This window comes from Lynx canadensis, chromosome E3 (genome assembly GCF_007474595.2).
Source record: "Lynx canadensis isolate LIC74 chromosome E3, mLynCan4.pri.v2, whole genome shotgun sequence".
Classification (NCBI taxonomy): Eukaryota; Metazoa; Chordata; class Mammalia; order Carnivora; family Felidae; genus Lynx; species Lynx canadensis.
The window spans coordinates 1,449,455-1,463,376 of record NC_044318.1 but is presented as its reverse complement, the minus strand read 5'-3'; the positions used below and the strand labels follow the sequence as shown (position 1 = coordinate 1,463,376).

Below are 13,922 nucleotides of genomic sequence, written 5' to 3'. Positions count from 1 at the left end.
TCACGTGGGCGCCGCCGGGCCGGAAGTGGGGCCCGGCGCCTGCGCAGGTGGGCCGCAGAGGAGGCGTGCGCCCGAGTGTCGGGGACCCCCGGCTGCTTCCCCGCCATGGGCCGCAGGAGGGCGGCGCGCGGGCCGGTGGCCGAAGGCGGCCGCGCTCGGCGCCCCGCGGGCCGCTCCCTGGAGGCCTTCGCGGAGGAGGTGGGCGCCGCGCTGCGCGGTGAGTGGGGCGCGATCGGGGAATGGGCCGGGGGTCGCAGGCCCGGGGCGGGCCCTCGGAGCTGCGCCTGAGGCTCGGTACCCTTCTCTGCTCCGGTGCAGCGTCCGTGGAGCCAGAGGCGGCCGAGGACGAGGGCATTTCGGGGCCGGCGCGGCTGCCGTGCCCGCTGGCCATGTGGGAGCTGGGCCACTGCGACCCCCGGCGCTGCACGGGCCGCAAGCTGGCCCGCCTGGGCCTGGTGCGCTGCCTGCGCCTGGGCCACAGGTTCGGCGGTGTGGTGCTCAGCCCCGTGGGCTCCCAGTACGTGTCCCCCGCGGACAGGTAGGAGCGGGGGGTCAGGGGCGTGGGCGGGAGTCTCAGTAAGCCCATCATTCCTTTCTGGGCTTTTCTACCTGTCTAGTTTGCGCCCCCACCCCCATCCCTAATGCAGGACATAGTAGCACCTCAGTAAACGTTTGTGGAGTGAATAAAGGAGCCTACCCCGGGAACACACACCGTTGAGGCTGTTTGGGGGCCGGGGAATGATGCTCTTGTATCTCTAGTGAAGTCAGTTTTCAGGACTCCACCGTGGTGCGGGCCCCCGGAACCTAGCCCTCCTCTGCTTCTGACAGACAGCTGGTGGCACGGTGTGGGGTCGCGGTCATCGACTGCTCTTGGGCCCGACTGGATGAGACACCGTTTGGGAAGATGCGCGGGGGCCACTTGCGGCTGCTGCCCCACCTGGTAGCAGCCAACCCCGTGAACTACGGCCGACCCTGCAAACTGTCTTGCGTGGAGGCTTTTGCCGCCACCTTCTGTATCCTCGGTGAGCGCCGGAGCCCGCTAGCCTGGAAGTCTGGCTAGGCTCCCAGCCGTGTGTTTTCTGCTGGCACGTCCCGGGAGGGACGGGAGGGCCCGTGGGGTGGTCACGGTGGACAGGCTAGCATTTCAATCCCACCTTTGTCACCCCTCCACTTGTCCTCAGAGAATTTATGGTCCCAGTAGAGGCTCAGACAGGCGGCCCCACGAGACGTGGGAAGAGGGCCTTAGTGGATGGCGGAGGCGGGTGAGCAGGCCGTCTGGACCGTGGGACAGAGTGTCAGATCTTGGGACGGCCTTGAGGGTGCTGGGAGCACACTTGGGATGGGAGAGGGATTGTCAACATCCTTGCGTTTTCTGTGTCCTCACCATCAGGCTTCTCCGACCTTGCTGTCATCTTGCTGCGGAAGTTCAAATGGGGCAAGGGCTTCCTAGACCTGAATCGCCAGCTCCTGGACAAGTACGCGGCCTGCAGCGGCCCAGAGGAGGTGCTGCAGGCGGAGCAGGAGTTCCTGGCCTGCGCCAAGGAGCACCCTGGGGAGGAGGAAATCGGTGAGCCCTGGCACGGACACAGGCCCCCCGGCTGGGTGCCAGGACACTAATGCTAACCCTCCTCCAGGCATGCAGCCTCTTTTTGAGAAGCTGGGGGGGGGGGGGGGCGCATCCTGCCCCAGCTTGTGGGAGGCTTGTGTGCGCTCTGAGGTCACGTGTGGGTGTTTTTCTTACTTGCTTCCTCTGTTCAGATCCTTTCGATGTGGATTCTGGGCGAGAGTTTGCAAACCCCAACAGGCCGCTGGCTGGCACCCGGTAGGTCCTTGGGCTTCCCAGTACGGGGACAGGTCAGACCCAGGGCTCTCCTCTGGCCTCGGCCCCTCCTGTGGATGGCGGGGGGGTGGATCCCCAAACAACAGCACGATGATTTTGTGACAGTGGTCAAGGACCGTGGCCGCCCCACTGGAGAGGTGCTGGTTTCGAGAACACAGGGAATAGGAGAATCCGTTCTCAGCTGGGGCTTCTGTGAGTGAGCGTGCCGGGGATGGTGCCTTTAGTGAACGCACCTCTCCCTTCCAGGCTGCTTACAGACAGCAGTGACAGCGACAGCGAGGACGAGCCTGTGGAGCGCGGGCCTGATGCCGAGGACGGAGGAGACGGCAGCGGCTGCCCTGAAGAGGGTTCTCAGAAGCGGGAGGCAGAGGCCAGGGCCCCCGCCCAGGTTTGGAAAGGAATCAAGAAACGGCAGAGAGACTAAAGGTTGCAGACACGTATATTTTTTGAGGCGGAGCAATAAGAAACTCAAGAGGGAGCGGCAGGATTTGTGGGGATACAGACAGGCTGGCAGCGTCAGCCCTCTCAACACCGAGTGCCCTGGACTGTGTCCCCGCGGTTCTGACACAGCTGTGCTCTGGGGCCTTCGAGCCCTCCCAGTGAAGCTGCGAGCCAGGAGACCCCGGCGTGAGCCTGTTTCTTTGCACTTGCCGTGGGGATGGGGGGGAGGGGACTCTCAGTCTCCAGCGAGGCCGAGTCGGACGGGAAGGGTCTGGGCCGCTGGACGGTGGGGTGCCGGGCTTGGGGCCCATCTTGCATGGGCACGCGTGTGCGCACACGGAGGGACGGTAAGTGCACAGCTGAGTGGCCGACGTGGGGCCCCTCACCCTGACCGATCGACCTTGCATGAGGTCCCGGCCTCACGGTGACATGGGGGCACCCTCCCCCAGGCCTAGGAGCCAGGTGGGGGGAGACCCGGGCGCTGCTTAGCAAACCTCTGTGTGTGCCCTCGGGTGAGGGTGAAGGGTCCCAGACGCTCACTTTGTCCCTCCACCAGGACACCTGGGAGCGGTTTCCCACCACAGCTGAGGTTGTCCAGACTCAAACCTGGGCCATCCCTCCTGTTGGCCCGCGAGGCCCTGCCACACTCCCCACCCCACAAAGCGAAGACCATGCTTCCTCAGAGAAGGGCTGTGGCACTGGTAACGTTTGGGGCGGGCTGTTCCTTGCTGGGCGGAGGGCGCTGTCACGTTTACCGCAGGACTTCCAGCAGCGTCCTCGGTCTCGCCATGGGTGCCGTGGCACCTCCTTCAGTAGTACCGTGAGCACCGAAAACGCCTCCAGACGTAGCCTGATGTCTCCTGGGGAGCAGAGCCACCCCTCCGGGAACCCAGCGCGGGCTGCACAAGCTAAGGTTGCAGATAGAGAAGCTTGCCGGGTGGCCAGGCCCCGCGAGTTACCCCCAGATCCAGGGTGGGGGCTGCTCACTGGACGCAAGGGGTTCACGGTACACACCACACAGACACGGCGGGGGCAGCACGCACACCACACGGGGGAGCATGAGCCCCACTGCACAAAGCTGATGCGGGGCAGGACTGGGGGCGGGGGGCGGGCGGGGGCTCAGGGGTCCGCTTCCATGCACTTCTCCAGCTCCTTGAGTCTCTTGACAAATTCCTGCGCCTCCTTGTTGGTGCGGCCCTCCAGCATCCTCAGTGCCGACTTCACTACAGGCGGGAGGGTGGGGCCGGCATGAGACCGCGGCAGCCGCAGCCGTCGAACCCGCCACCCCCGGACCCTCACTCACCCTGGGCCCTGGGCCGGCGCAGATGCAAGGTGACGGGCTGCCTGGCCCTCGCGCTCCCTCCCACCTGAGGTCGTGCTATGCCACCGACGCCGCCCAGGCCGAGGGCTGCCTCCCCCGCGAAGTCGTTGGTGGACAGCCAGTCGTGGTCCATGACGGTGAACAGCACGCAGGCACCGCGGCGGCGGCACGCCTCTGCCGGCACAGAGCTGCGGGCGAAGGGCAGTCCCTGGAGCCCTGCCCCCTGTCCGGGAGGGGGGGGGGGTCGCGGGCGGTGGGGGGGGGGGGGGAGACACTCACAAGTAGAAGAGCTCGTCGTACACGGGGTGCAGCGTCCGGTTCTTCACCTGGGTCCTCTGGCTGCGGACCAGCGGGAAGAGGTGTGGCGGGCCCAGCTCCACGATCACAAACGGGTCACTCAGGCCTGGGGGGGCACAGCCGCGTGCGGACCGTGAGCCCCGCCCCCAGAGGCCCCGCCCCCTCGCCCCCTCCGCTGGCCCCGGCCCCGCCCCTCACCGTTGGCGTCCAGCGGCGGCAGGTCCGCGGCGTGCAGCACCTCCACCACCAGCCGCTGCTCCGCTGCCTCGTAGTGACAGCGCACGCTCAGGCGTCCGAACCGCTTCTGCTCCAGGGACCTCTGCGGAAGGGCTTGCGCCAGTGACCGCGGCGCGGGGGTTCGGGGGCGGGGCCGCGTGCCCACACTGCGCGTGCGCACACGGGGCCTCGCTACCTGCTTGAGCTTGTCCAGGTAGTACTGCTCGATGCACTCGCGGGTGGAGCACTGATGCAGGCGCAGCTCCTCCTCCAGCCTCTGCGGAGCCGAGGGGCTGCTGACCGTGGGCCCACCCCCCGGCGCCGCGCCCCCCTCTCCCGCCGCCCGAGGCCCCGGGGCCAGACTCACCTTGTAGCTTCCGTCTTTCAGGCTCTCCAGGGGCAGACCCTGGCCCTCCGCGTGGAAAAAACTCACCAGGGCCTGGGGGCAGGGCGAAGTGGGAGGGATGTGGGGCACGGGTCGTGCTGGGGCTAGCGGCCGGGCCAGGCGGAGCCCTGAGCGGCACCAGGGCGCCTGGGAGCCCGGGGCAGAGCCACTTGTCACACCTAGCGCAAACCGGGGCGGGGTGGGGGGGGGGGGGGGAGGAATGCCAGTGCCTGGGGCCAGACAACGGTCTGGGCAGGTGGCCCAGGTGCTGCTCACACAGGCGGCCGGCAGGGAGGAGGCACTGGTCTGGTGGGAGTCCCAGGGGAGCGGTCTGGGCTGGGAAGGCCAGGCCTCCCGGCCGAGGGCACATGGCCGGGTGCCCCGGACAAGGGCCTGGGAGCCCCAGCAGGGAGGCCCCTCCACCTACCTCCAGCGTAAAGTGGAAGCGGCCGTAGAAATCGGCAGAGACGTCGAGGTTTGCCCCCAGTGCCCGAAGGATGGCCTGCAGGAGCAGCTCCCAGAGGGCCTCCAGCACCCTGCAGGGACACTCCGTGCCCGTGCCCGTGCCCGTGCCCGTGAAGGGACCCCAGGCCCCGGCCCGGCCCAACCGCCCCAAGCTGTACCTGCTAAGGTTCTCCTTCACCAGGGAGGTATTCAGCAGGGCCAGCTTCTCATCCAAGTACTTCATGAGCGGGGCCACGGCCTGCGGGAAGCATCCTCAGTGCCACACTGCCCGGGCCCCACCCCGCGCACGCTCCCCTCGGTGCCCAGGCCCTCACTTCATCGTTCTGGATGGAGTCGGGCGACAGGCTGATGTGCTGCACGTACTTCCTGATGTCAGCCACCATCTGAGGGACGGCAGAGCTCAGCACCAAGTGGCAGTGAGGGGGCGGCCGGGTCCTCTGCCCGCCCGCCCGCCCGCCCACCTTGGAGGTCAGGTGCGCCGTCACGGTGTGGACCTCCTGCTGCAGGTCTTCGTCCAGGGCCTGTGCACAGCCGAGCAGAGGGCGCGGGAGCACCCCCTCGGGCCCCGAGGTCACCTCCGGCCACGCCAGACCCCGCAGCGTCTGCCCGGCAGCCTTGCGCAGGAGCTCCACGTTGTTGAGAACCACACAGAGCTGGGGAGGCGGCCCACGTCGGGGGGGAGGGGTCGGCAGCCCGGTGGTGGCCCCGGCCCCGCCCCCGGCCCCGGCCCCGCCCCCGGCCCGCCAGGCCGCTCACTGGCTCGCTCAGTGTCTCGCCCGCGGCCCCCGGCTGAGCGTCCACCTTCTTCCGCAGCAGCTCAGTGTAGAAGAGGGTGGCCGCACACAGGTCCTACGGTGGCAGACGAGGGCTCAGGAGCTGCGGGCTGTGTCCCCTGGGCCCGCGGCCCTCCCAGACTCGTCTCCTCCCAGACCACGCTCCCCAACGCACAGCCAACACACCTGGCTGAGCTGGGTGCCCAGGGCCTCGGCCTGGGCAGGGTCCGGCCATGCCAGGCGGGCCCACAGCTCCTGGATGTGACTGAAGCAGAGACTAGCCGTGGCCGCAGAACTGCTGTGCTTGGAGGAGGCGTCCATGGGCTCCAGCTAGGAAGGCAGGAGGAGGCCTGGGTGGCAAGGGGGGGCCCTGGCTGAGCCCAGCACCCTCAGGCCCGGGCGCCTACTCACCGTGTCCACATCCACGGCTCCCTGCAGCCTCCGCCTGACCTGGTCCCGCAGCACCTGCAGCCAAAGCTTCACGGCGGGCAGGAACGGGCCATGGATGCCAGCCAGGGCGAGGGAGCGGCTGTCGCTGTGGCAGGAGGCCAGTGGGAGCTCGCCCGGAATCCGACACCTTGAGCCAGCACGTCCCAGGGTCCCGGCCCAAGGGGACACCCGGGAGAGCCCGCCTCCAAGGGCCCTCGGGCTGTCCCAGAGGCCTCCTAGAGGAGGCTGCGGGACAGGTGGGAGTGGGTGCAGGTCTGGGAGGCCAACAGTGGGAGGAGACAGACAGGGCAGGTGGGGGGAGGGGGATAGGTTGGGGCAGGGCACCCACCGGCCGGAGATGCTGCTCCAGAAACGCCGGATGTCCGCCAGGGTCACGTACAGTTCGAAGAGCCCTGAGGCCACCTCGAGGGTCATCTTGGGGCTCAGCTCCTCCGTCAGCACCCACGCCTCCTCGGCCACCTACTCAGGAGGACGCATTCAGGCCACCAGCATCAGGGAAAGCGGGCCCCTTCCCAGCCCGGGGGCTCCTCCCCACAGCCCCTCCTCACCAGACGCTCCAGCTGCCGGAAAGTGAGTGTGAAGAAGTCGATGTCGGTGATGCTGCAGGGAACGAATGTCACACACCTGCTTGCCCCGCCACCGGCCTGGCGGCATCCCTGAGGGGCCGGGGGCAGGGACGGCGGGCACAGCCCTGGGCCCCACCTGTGGAAGAGGCTGGCGTAGATGCCGTAGCAGGACTGCAGATCCTCGTAGACGGCGTCCGCCAGCTCGACCAGCCCGGCGAGGCGCTGCGGCCCCGACTGCGAGGAAGGCCGGTTCACACTGACCTTCTGGCCCGCACCTGCTTGCCGCCCCCCCCTCCGCTCCCCTCCCCCGCGGCACCTGCTCTCGAGGACTCTTGGTGTTCAGGAGCCTGTCATACCACTCACGGTTGCCTCTCTGCAAGACAAGCCACCAACACGGGGTGGTGGGTTGGGGGGGAGGTTAAAAGGGCCCTGGAGCGTGGCGGAGCAGGCCGGGAGCCGGGGGTGGGCGCGGCTGGGCACCCCCCGTGTGGGCCGCGAGGGGCGGGCACCGGGCACAGATTGGCTACCAGACACACCTTCAGAGCAGCAGAGATGTCCGCGTTTAGTTCTGTCCGGAAGGAGCACACCTCAAAGGAAGGCTGGAAGATCTGCATCTTGCTGAGACACCTGGAGGGGCCGCCCGCTGACTGTGCGCTGCCCCCACCGACCCCCCACGCCCCCACCCCCGGCCAGGGCCTGGGCTGCACCCACTTGAGCAGCAGCTCCAGACGGTAGACGGCAGTGCTGTTGGTGGCGGGGAAGAAGTCTCGAAGCTGACGCAGCAGCCGCAGCCCAAACTCGGAGAAGGCATTGAAGCTGTCGGCCAGGCTCTCCTCCTGGGGGCACCGGCCCGTCGGAGCTGACCCCCACCGCCCTCCCCACGGGGCGGGTAGGGGCAGCCAGTCTGCAAGGGCCTCCTTGGGCCATCCGTGGGCCTGGTTTCTCCAAACTCAGCCACCACAGTCCCCACGGCCTCAGGGCCTTGGCGCCCCCCCCCCCCGTTCCCCCTACCCAGCTTCGAGCACCCACTCCCTCCGTCCCTCGCCCAGACGGAGGGCACGACCTCCCTCCCCTGGGACTCGGACACATCCCCTGTCTCAGCATTGCACAGTACCCGCTCTATCCTGGGTCATGAAGTTTGTTTGCAGCCCCACAGGGCCCTGTAAGCCGAGCACCCCATGTGGACAGCACTCCGCCCTGTCTGCCCCAGCGCCAGCGGCCCCACAGCACACCCCCCAGGAACAGCTCACCTGCCCTTGGGGCAGCGAAGACGCCTCTTCCCAATGCGCCTGCATGTCCTCCAGCAGCCCCAGCAGGTAGCCGTAGTCCAGGGTCCGGGTCTGATGGTGGCGGCTGCTGACCTGCCAGTGCCTGCAAGTCGGGGGGAGCCCCGCCCATGGGCACGGAGACCCCGATGGGACCACCCCACCCCCGTGCCCCTCCTACTTGCCCCTTACACGCCCCCAACTCCCCCACGGCACCGCCCCCTTTCATGCCTTCCCGCTCAGAGGACTCCTTCCCTCGCGCGCCCCGCCCCGAGGCCCGCCCACCCGCCGCCGGCCTCCCCGTGCCCCGCCCCCGGAGGCCCCGCCCACTCACAGCACAGCCAGCTGCAGCGCCGACAGGTTGTTTTGCGCGCCGTGCAGGCAGAGGATCGTGGCCGCGGGCCCGCTGAGCTCTCCCCGCCAGCAGCTCGCCTTGGGCTGGGGGAGTTGGGGGCAGGCGTGGATGCAGGCAGGGGCCGCCATCCCCTCCTCCCCCCGGTGCCCAGGCTCCCCTGCTCTGCCTCCCCAGGCGCCCGGTCAGCCCCGTCCGGAGGGCGAGGCTACCTCCTCGGATCGGTGCTCGAACTGCAGGAGACGACTGAGCAGCAGCATGTAGGACAGGAAGCCCGCCCGCCCGCGCTGGCTCATGCCCGTGTCCCTCTGGAATGCAGGAGCCGCCCGTCACCAGCCCTGCCCAGGCCCGTGGGCAGGGGCGCACGGCCCAGACGCAGGGCAAGGGACCCGCACGGCTCCCCACCTGTGTGGTGATCAGCTTGAGGACCAGCTGGCAGTCTCCTTGAACGCGGGAGGCGCTGGAGCGTGGTTCCAGCTTGAACCAGCGGTCTTCACCCGCCACGGGCACCTCCTGAAAGGAAAGGGTTCACACCGGCCATCCCCCCTCCAGCTCCCTCCCACGGACTCTCTGTGGGACCCAGAGGAGAACACACGGCTCTGCTGGCCCCGGAGACGGGTGCTCAGCACCGAGTGAGCCCTCAGGGGTGCCCGGACACCCAGGAAGCTGTTCCTTCCCCCTCCCCTGCAGCTCAAGGCCCCACCAGCCCAAGAAGGCCAGGAGATGCTTGGGGGAGTCGCAGGGCAGACCCACCAGCAGTATCCCCGGAGGATGAGACCCCACAAACAGGCGGTCCGTGAGGGAAGCCCCGGCCCCCACTCACCCGGACGGGTATGTTGAGACACCCCAGGAAGTCATCTGTGTGGTCCTCCGCGGGCCCTGCTGTCCCATTTGCACGGGCCGACTTGACAATCTGTTTAAAATACCTAGGCAAAGCGGGGGGGGGGGGCGGCCCCACCTTGGTCCCTGGGGAGCCACTATCTGCCGGCCCACGTGGGCCACGGTGTCTGGGGGCACGAGGGTCCCACCTGTCGTACCTGCTCATGCCCTTCAGGCCGATGACTTCATTCAGCTTCCTGCATGCTTCCACGAGAGACACATCATCGTCATGGTCCCTAGGGGCGGGGCGCGGAAACCTGGCTTGTCTGGAGCCCGGCTGGGCCCCGAGTGTCCTCTCTCAACCCACCCCCCCCCCGCCCCGAGCAGGTGCACCCACACCCGCTGCCCTGCAGGGACCAGGGGCGTCTACCAGATATCCAGGTGCAGCTGGTCCGCGCGGACATCCTCGATCTCACTGTAAGGAAAACGGAGAGAAGCCCAGAGGGTGGAGGACCATCCCGTGCCCAGGGCGAGGGCAGGGACAATTTCAGGAGCTGCGGGCAGGGGGCCACGAGCTCGAGCTCTCAGGACAGGCCGCCCGGGTTTGGATCCTGACTGTGTGGCCCCCGGGGCATGGCACCTCTCTCTGAGGCGATTTCCTCCTCTGGACAGTGGTCACGTGAACAGCCCCCACTCGGGTCCCTGGGGCAGGCACAGTGTGGCAGCCACCGGCCTGCGTCCTCAGGACGTGCTCTGGCCCAGCAGGCAGCACCCCCCTGCCCGACCGCCCTGCCGCCCAGCTGGGCCAGGGCCCTTACAAGACAAAGTTCTCCTTCCAGACGGGGTTCAGGGTGCTGCTCTTGACCTCGGTGACCTGGATGCACTTGGCCGGGAGCGGACCCCCACGCTTGCTGCCTTTGCGGAAGCCGAAGCGCTGCTCCGTGCGCGGCCCTGGCTCCCGGGGGGCACCCGAGGCCGGCAGGATACCCAGCATGCAGTACGGGTCACTGAAGCCTGAGACACATCGGGCGCCTCAGCCGCCAGCCCTGGGCCCTCCGTCCCTCCGTGGCCACCGGACCCGGGCACAGCCGAGGTCCAGGCTGGTCCCCACTCACCATTGGGGTCTTTGGCCAGCAGGTTCTTGGCACGCATGACAGAGACTTTCAGGGCATACGTGGGGGCCTGTGGGCAGAGGGTGCTGACCGGCCTCTTGCAGAAGGCTCGGTGTGACCGCGACAAGGCCCTGCTCTGTGTCCTCCCCACCCCGAGCCCTAGCACCGCGGCTGGCCAGCGTCTGCCCACGTGGGTGGCAGCCTCACCTTGGCCTTCTTCACACGCTCAATGGCCTCGGCGTGCTCCTCAGGGCTGGTACCAAACACCTATAGAGGGTGGGCCGGTGTGAGGGCCCAGGTACCCCCGAGGCAAACCTGGCCATTGTCCTGGGGGCCTCCCGGGGCAGAGGACACACACACACACACAGAGGAGGAGGAAAGATCTGTTTATCTGTCGGTCCATCCTCTGGGTCCGTTCCTCTGTCGGTTTGTGCTTTCTACCCTTCTTTGTGTGTGTGTGTGTGTGTGTGTGTGTGTCCCCATCCCTCCATCCTCCCGGGCACGCCTACCAGCGCATACGTGTATCTGCACATGCACGTGTGGGTATGTGTGTGTTCCGTACGTGGGGCGAATCTGTGTGTGTTACATGGGTGATGGTGATGCCTCCAGGCAGAGGAAAGGGCTCCCCTGACAAGGCACGGCCAGGCCAGCATGGAGGGTGGGCCGGTGGGGCTCACCTGCTGAAGGTAGCCCAGTAGGGTCTCCTGGTCATCCACCTGGTCAGGACCCATGGTCCCTGCACGGTAGAGGACTGTGTACAAGGCCTCCTCATAGAGCATCTCCACCTGTGGGTGGGGCGGGGCGCACATCCTGAGTCCCAGCCGCCCCATCCCCGTGTCCTTCAGCCCCAGGCCCTGAGCCCTGGCCACTGGGGGTCGGGGCTCCTTGGTTCCACCTTCTGTATGCCTGGGAGGGGCGGCGGGGGGGGGGGGGCAGTCCTCAGGAGCTCCCCCCACTGGCAGACCGCAGTCCCAGCATCAGGACCTTTGCACCTGCTGGGCCCTGCACTGGCCCCCTGAGCTCTGCTTCCTACTCGCTTGCATGGGAAGTCCCGGCCCACTCACCCTTGCCACCTCTGGTGTCCACCCTGTCCCCAGATCCTGGGCCAGGCCCATCTTAGGTGCTCCCAGACCCTCCCTGGGGCCACGCCCCCTCCCCCTTACCTCCTCCTGGGTCAGGGCTCTCAGGCCACGGCTGGGGTCCACGGGCTCAGCAGGGGCTGGCGAACCGCTGCGCAAGAGGACCTGTGAGGAGCGCTGGGGTGAGGGTCTAGAGTGGGGAGGGCCCCAGGGACGGCGGGAGTCGGTTTGAGGGGTGGGGGCCGGCGGGGAGGCCCACACGGGGCAGCAGCTCTGGACCATCCTCACCTCGGGGCACGGCAGGCCCTGTCTGCCCTCCCCCTTCTTCAGAATGAGGCGCATGTGCGCGAAGAACTCCACGCCGTCCCCGGGCTTCCTGCAGGGAGAGGCCAGGCCTGAGACCCGGGCTCCCGGCACACACCCGCCCCCTGCCCGGGACCAGCTGCCGGCCGTGCGCCTCGAGGGGATTCCCCGTGTCCACACATCCGGGGACCCAGCGCGGCGTCCACGGCGCGCCCCGCTCTCCCAGCTCCCCCGGGGGCGCGCGACGGTGCGGGCTTGGGCGCGGAGCACCCACCAAGCCCCTGCGGCCGGCTCCGGGGGGTCAGCGCTGGTGGCGGCCGGCTCTCCCTCGGCCCTCCGGCGGAAGGTGGGGCACGCCTGCACCTGTCGCAGCACGCTGCTCTTGATCTCCAGCAGGGTCGTCATGGCCGGCGGTCTGCGGGCAGAGCGCACGGCTGCGGCCCCTGCACGTCCCAGCAGCACCGCCGCGCCGGCCCCAGAAACCGCACCGGGTGCACGTCGAGCGGCGAACGGATCCGCCGGAAGCGCACGCGAGCCGCGTTCCTGACGGCGCAGCCTCCTGGCCTCCGCGGGGCAGCGGGAGCCTGAGGCGCTGCGACTCGGCTCCCGTGCTGCACCGCGCTGGGCACCCAGGGGCCACCGGGGGCCGGTCCCTCGGGCTCCCTCAGCCTTCGTGTCCCATCTGCAAGACGGGACATCCCTGCGGGGCCGCGCCGGGGACGGGACGAGGCTGCCAGGCGGTGGTCGTGCTGGCACGGTCCGGGCTCCGTCACCGGTTGCTGCTGGACTTCACCGCAGAGGGCCCGTACTGCCACGCTCCCGCCGCCGCCCATCTAGGGCTGGGACCCCTGGCTGTGTCCCCGGGGTCCTAGGACCGCTCAGCAGCAAGTGCCCGTATCTCCGGGGCGCTTTGCCAACGGGACGGAGTTGTCGGGGAGGGGTGCCCAATTCACCCAGCCTGTGATGGTCCGGTCTGGGGCCGGGGCAGGCAAAGGTCCTGCAGGAGGCAACCCCTCCCCGGGACTCCCAAAGTCCTCATCCTGCAGAGGAGCTTGGGCAAGAAGAGGCCACCGTGCCTGGGGCCTTCCTCGAGACCCCCTCACCCCGAGTGGCCAGCACGCGCAGGAGGGGCCGCTGGCGAAGTCCTCACCCGCCCGGCACAGCCAGGGACAGCGCCCCATCGTCTCCCTGTGAGCGCACTTGCACGCCTCCCCCTGGGGCCACAGTGTCCCCTGCAGACCCCGGAGGAAGGGCAGGAGGACCACCAAGCAGCCGTGGGCCCTCGAGCCCTGCTCCTGCTCAGCCCCGACCAGCCCAGGCACCCGACCCCTTCCCGACCCGCCTGTGCCTCCCCAAACCCCAGGGTGGCCTTTGTGCACCCCTGCTGAAAACTAGCAAAGGAAAGTGCTGACCCCCCCCACCCCGCTAGGCTGAATCTGCCCCTCGGGGCCCACCTTTCGGACTTCCCTGCCCCAGGATGTCAGCCTGTGCCTCCGCACAGGACCTATCATGCTCCCTTCAGGGTACCACAGGGCCTGTGCACCCACTGCCCTGGTCCCCTTCCCTGGTGGTGCCCACTTGTCCACTCACTGAGGGCCCCTCCAGCCCAGGCACAGCCGTGCAGAGAAGCACTGTCATTTTCACTGGACAAAACAGGAAATGGGGACTCGGCCGACTCCAGCTATACCTGCCCCCGATCTCACGGGCAGTTAGTGGTGGGACAGCCAGGTTAGACCCACCTGTGCCCTGTGTGCCCAGGCCAGCTCCCCAGGCTGTGCCCGCCGTTCGCGGATCGTGCCCGTGTTCCTGCACATCTCTGCTTAACGTCTGCTCCCTCCTCCTTAGAATCCTGTGCCCCGTCGGGAGCGCTGGGGCCAGGGCAGACGGCACCTCATGAGTCCTACAGATTTTGTTCAACAAACCGGATCCCTGCTCCCAGCTATGTCTGTCTGCCTCTCACTGGCCCCTGCGCTGCCGTCCCTGCTCAGGCCACCACTGCAGATGGCACATCCTCCTACCCCCTGGTGCCCCAGCCCCGGTTCTACGGAATGCCGGGCTCAGAGGGTCTCATCTGACCAGACCCGAGAGCTGGGGACAGAAAGGACAACTGGCCCATGGCCCTGAAACGAGGCCCCCACCTTCCTCGTACTTCTTACTGCCTCCCCCGGGAGCCTCCCTTCAGAGATCGGGAGGATGTGTGGACGGGGCTCAGCGGCTGGGGCATGTGGTTCTGGAAGC

At 68.2% G+C, this 13,922-nt stretch overlaps 2 protein-coding genes across 4 annotated transcripts; one reads left to right on the top strand and one right to left on the bottom strand.

Annotated features, from left to right (window-relative positions):
- Positions 1–50: 50 nt before the first annotated feature.
- On the top strand, positions 51–2,458 carry TSR3 (TSR3 ribosome maturation factor). 2 transcript variants are annotated; one of them, XM_030301637.1, is made up of 6 exons: positions 51–217; positions 319–517; positions 829–1,022; positions 1,391–1,567; positions 1,759–1,822; positions 2,087–2,458. In XM_030301637.1, the coding sequence occupies exons 1-6, from the start codon at positions 106–108 to the stop codon at positions 2,262–2,264; spliced, it is 924 nt and encodes a 307-aa protein (XP_030157497.1). In that variant the 5' UTR covers positions 51–105; the 3' UTR covers positions 2,265–2,458. The 2 variants fall into 2 exon arrangements, with proteins under 2 accessions (XP_030157497.1, XP_030157496.1); XM_030301636.1 differs by having other exon boundaries at positions 52–217; positions 319–538.
- BAIAP3 (BAI1 associated protein 3) lies at positions 2,262–12,089 on the bottom strand. Of its 2 annotated transcripts, XM_030301618.1 has the most exons (33): positions 11,959–12,089; positions 11,670–11,757; positions 11,466–11,546; positions 10,980–11,087; positions 10,510–10,569; positions 10,306–10,372; positions 10,009–10,204; positions 9,621–9,665; positions 9,409–9,486; positions 9,195–9,297; positions 8,777–8,884; positions 8,584–8,679; positions 8,354–8,457; positions 8,005–8,125; positions 7,466–7,590; positions 7,291–7,381; positions 7,071–7,127; positions 6,891–6,988; positions 6,737–6,788; positions 6,517–6,647; positions 6,150–6,273; positions 5,925–6,068; positions 5,722–5,814; positions 5,427–5,618; positions 5,280–5,348; positions 5,124–5,203; positions 4,928–5,036; positions 4,483–4,554; positions 4,312–4,392; positions 4,098–4,218; positions 3,882–4,005; positions 3,585–3,790; positions 2,262–3,504 (listed from the first exon to the last, which is right to left on the bottom strand). In XM_030301618.1, exons 1-33 carry the CDS (start codon positions 12,087–12,089, stop codon positions 3,401–3,403), a joined length of 3,459 nt encoding a protein of 1,152 aa, XP_030157478.1. In that variant the 3' UTR covers positions 2,262–3,400. The 2 variants fall into 2 exon arrangements, with proteins under 2 accessions (XP_030157478.1, XP_030157477.1); XM_030301617.1 differs by having other exon boundaries at positions 4,098–4,392; positions 4,928–5,203.
- Between the last annotated feature and the right edge of the window lie 1,833 nt (positions 12,090–13,922).

What these genes read in the sequence shown, in the direction of transcription:
- TSR3 (XM_030301636.1), top strand. Translation starts at nt 106, where the DNA reads ATGGGCCGCAGGAGGGCGGCGCGCGGGCCGGTGGCCGAAGGCGGCCGC. An exon ending in CGCCACCTTCTGTATCCTCG is followed by an intron (nt 1,023 to 1,390) that starts GTGAGCGCCGGA and finishes CCTCACCATCAG; the next exon opens with GCTTCTCCGACCTTGCTGTC. An exon ending in CCCTGGGGAGGAGGAAATCG is followed by an intron (nt 1,568 to 1,758) that starts GTGAGCCCTGGC and finishes TCCTCTGTTCAG; the next exon opens with ATCCTTTCGATGTGGATTCT.
- BAIAP3 (XM_030301617.1), bottom strand. Translation starts at nt 12,089, where the DNA reads ATGACGACCCTGCTGGAGATCAAGAGCAGCGTGCTGCGACAGGTGCAG. An exon ending in GAGCCGGCCGCAGGGGCTTG is followed by an intron (nt 11,758 to 11,958) that starts GTGGGTGCTCCG and finishes CTCTCCCTGCAG; the next exon opens with GAAGCCCGGGGACGGCGTGG. An exon ending in TGGAAGGAGAACTTTGTCTT is followed by an intron (nt 9,666 to 10,008) that starts GTAAGGGCCCTG and finishes TTTTCCTTACAG; the next exon opens with TGAGATCGAGGATGTCCGCG.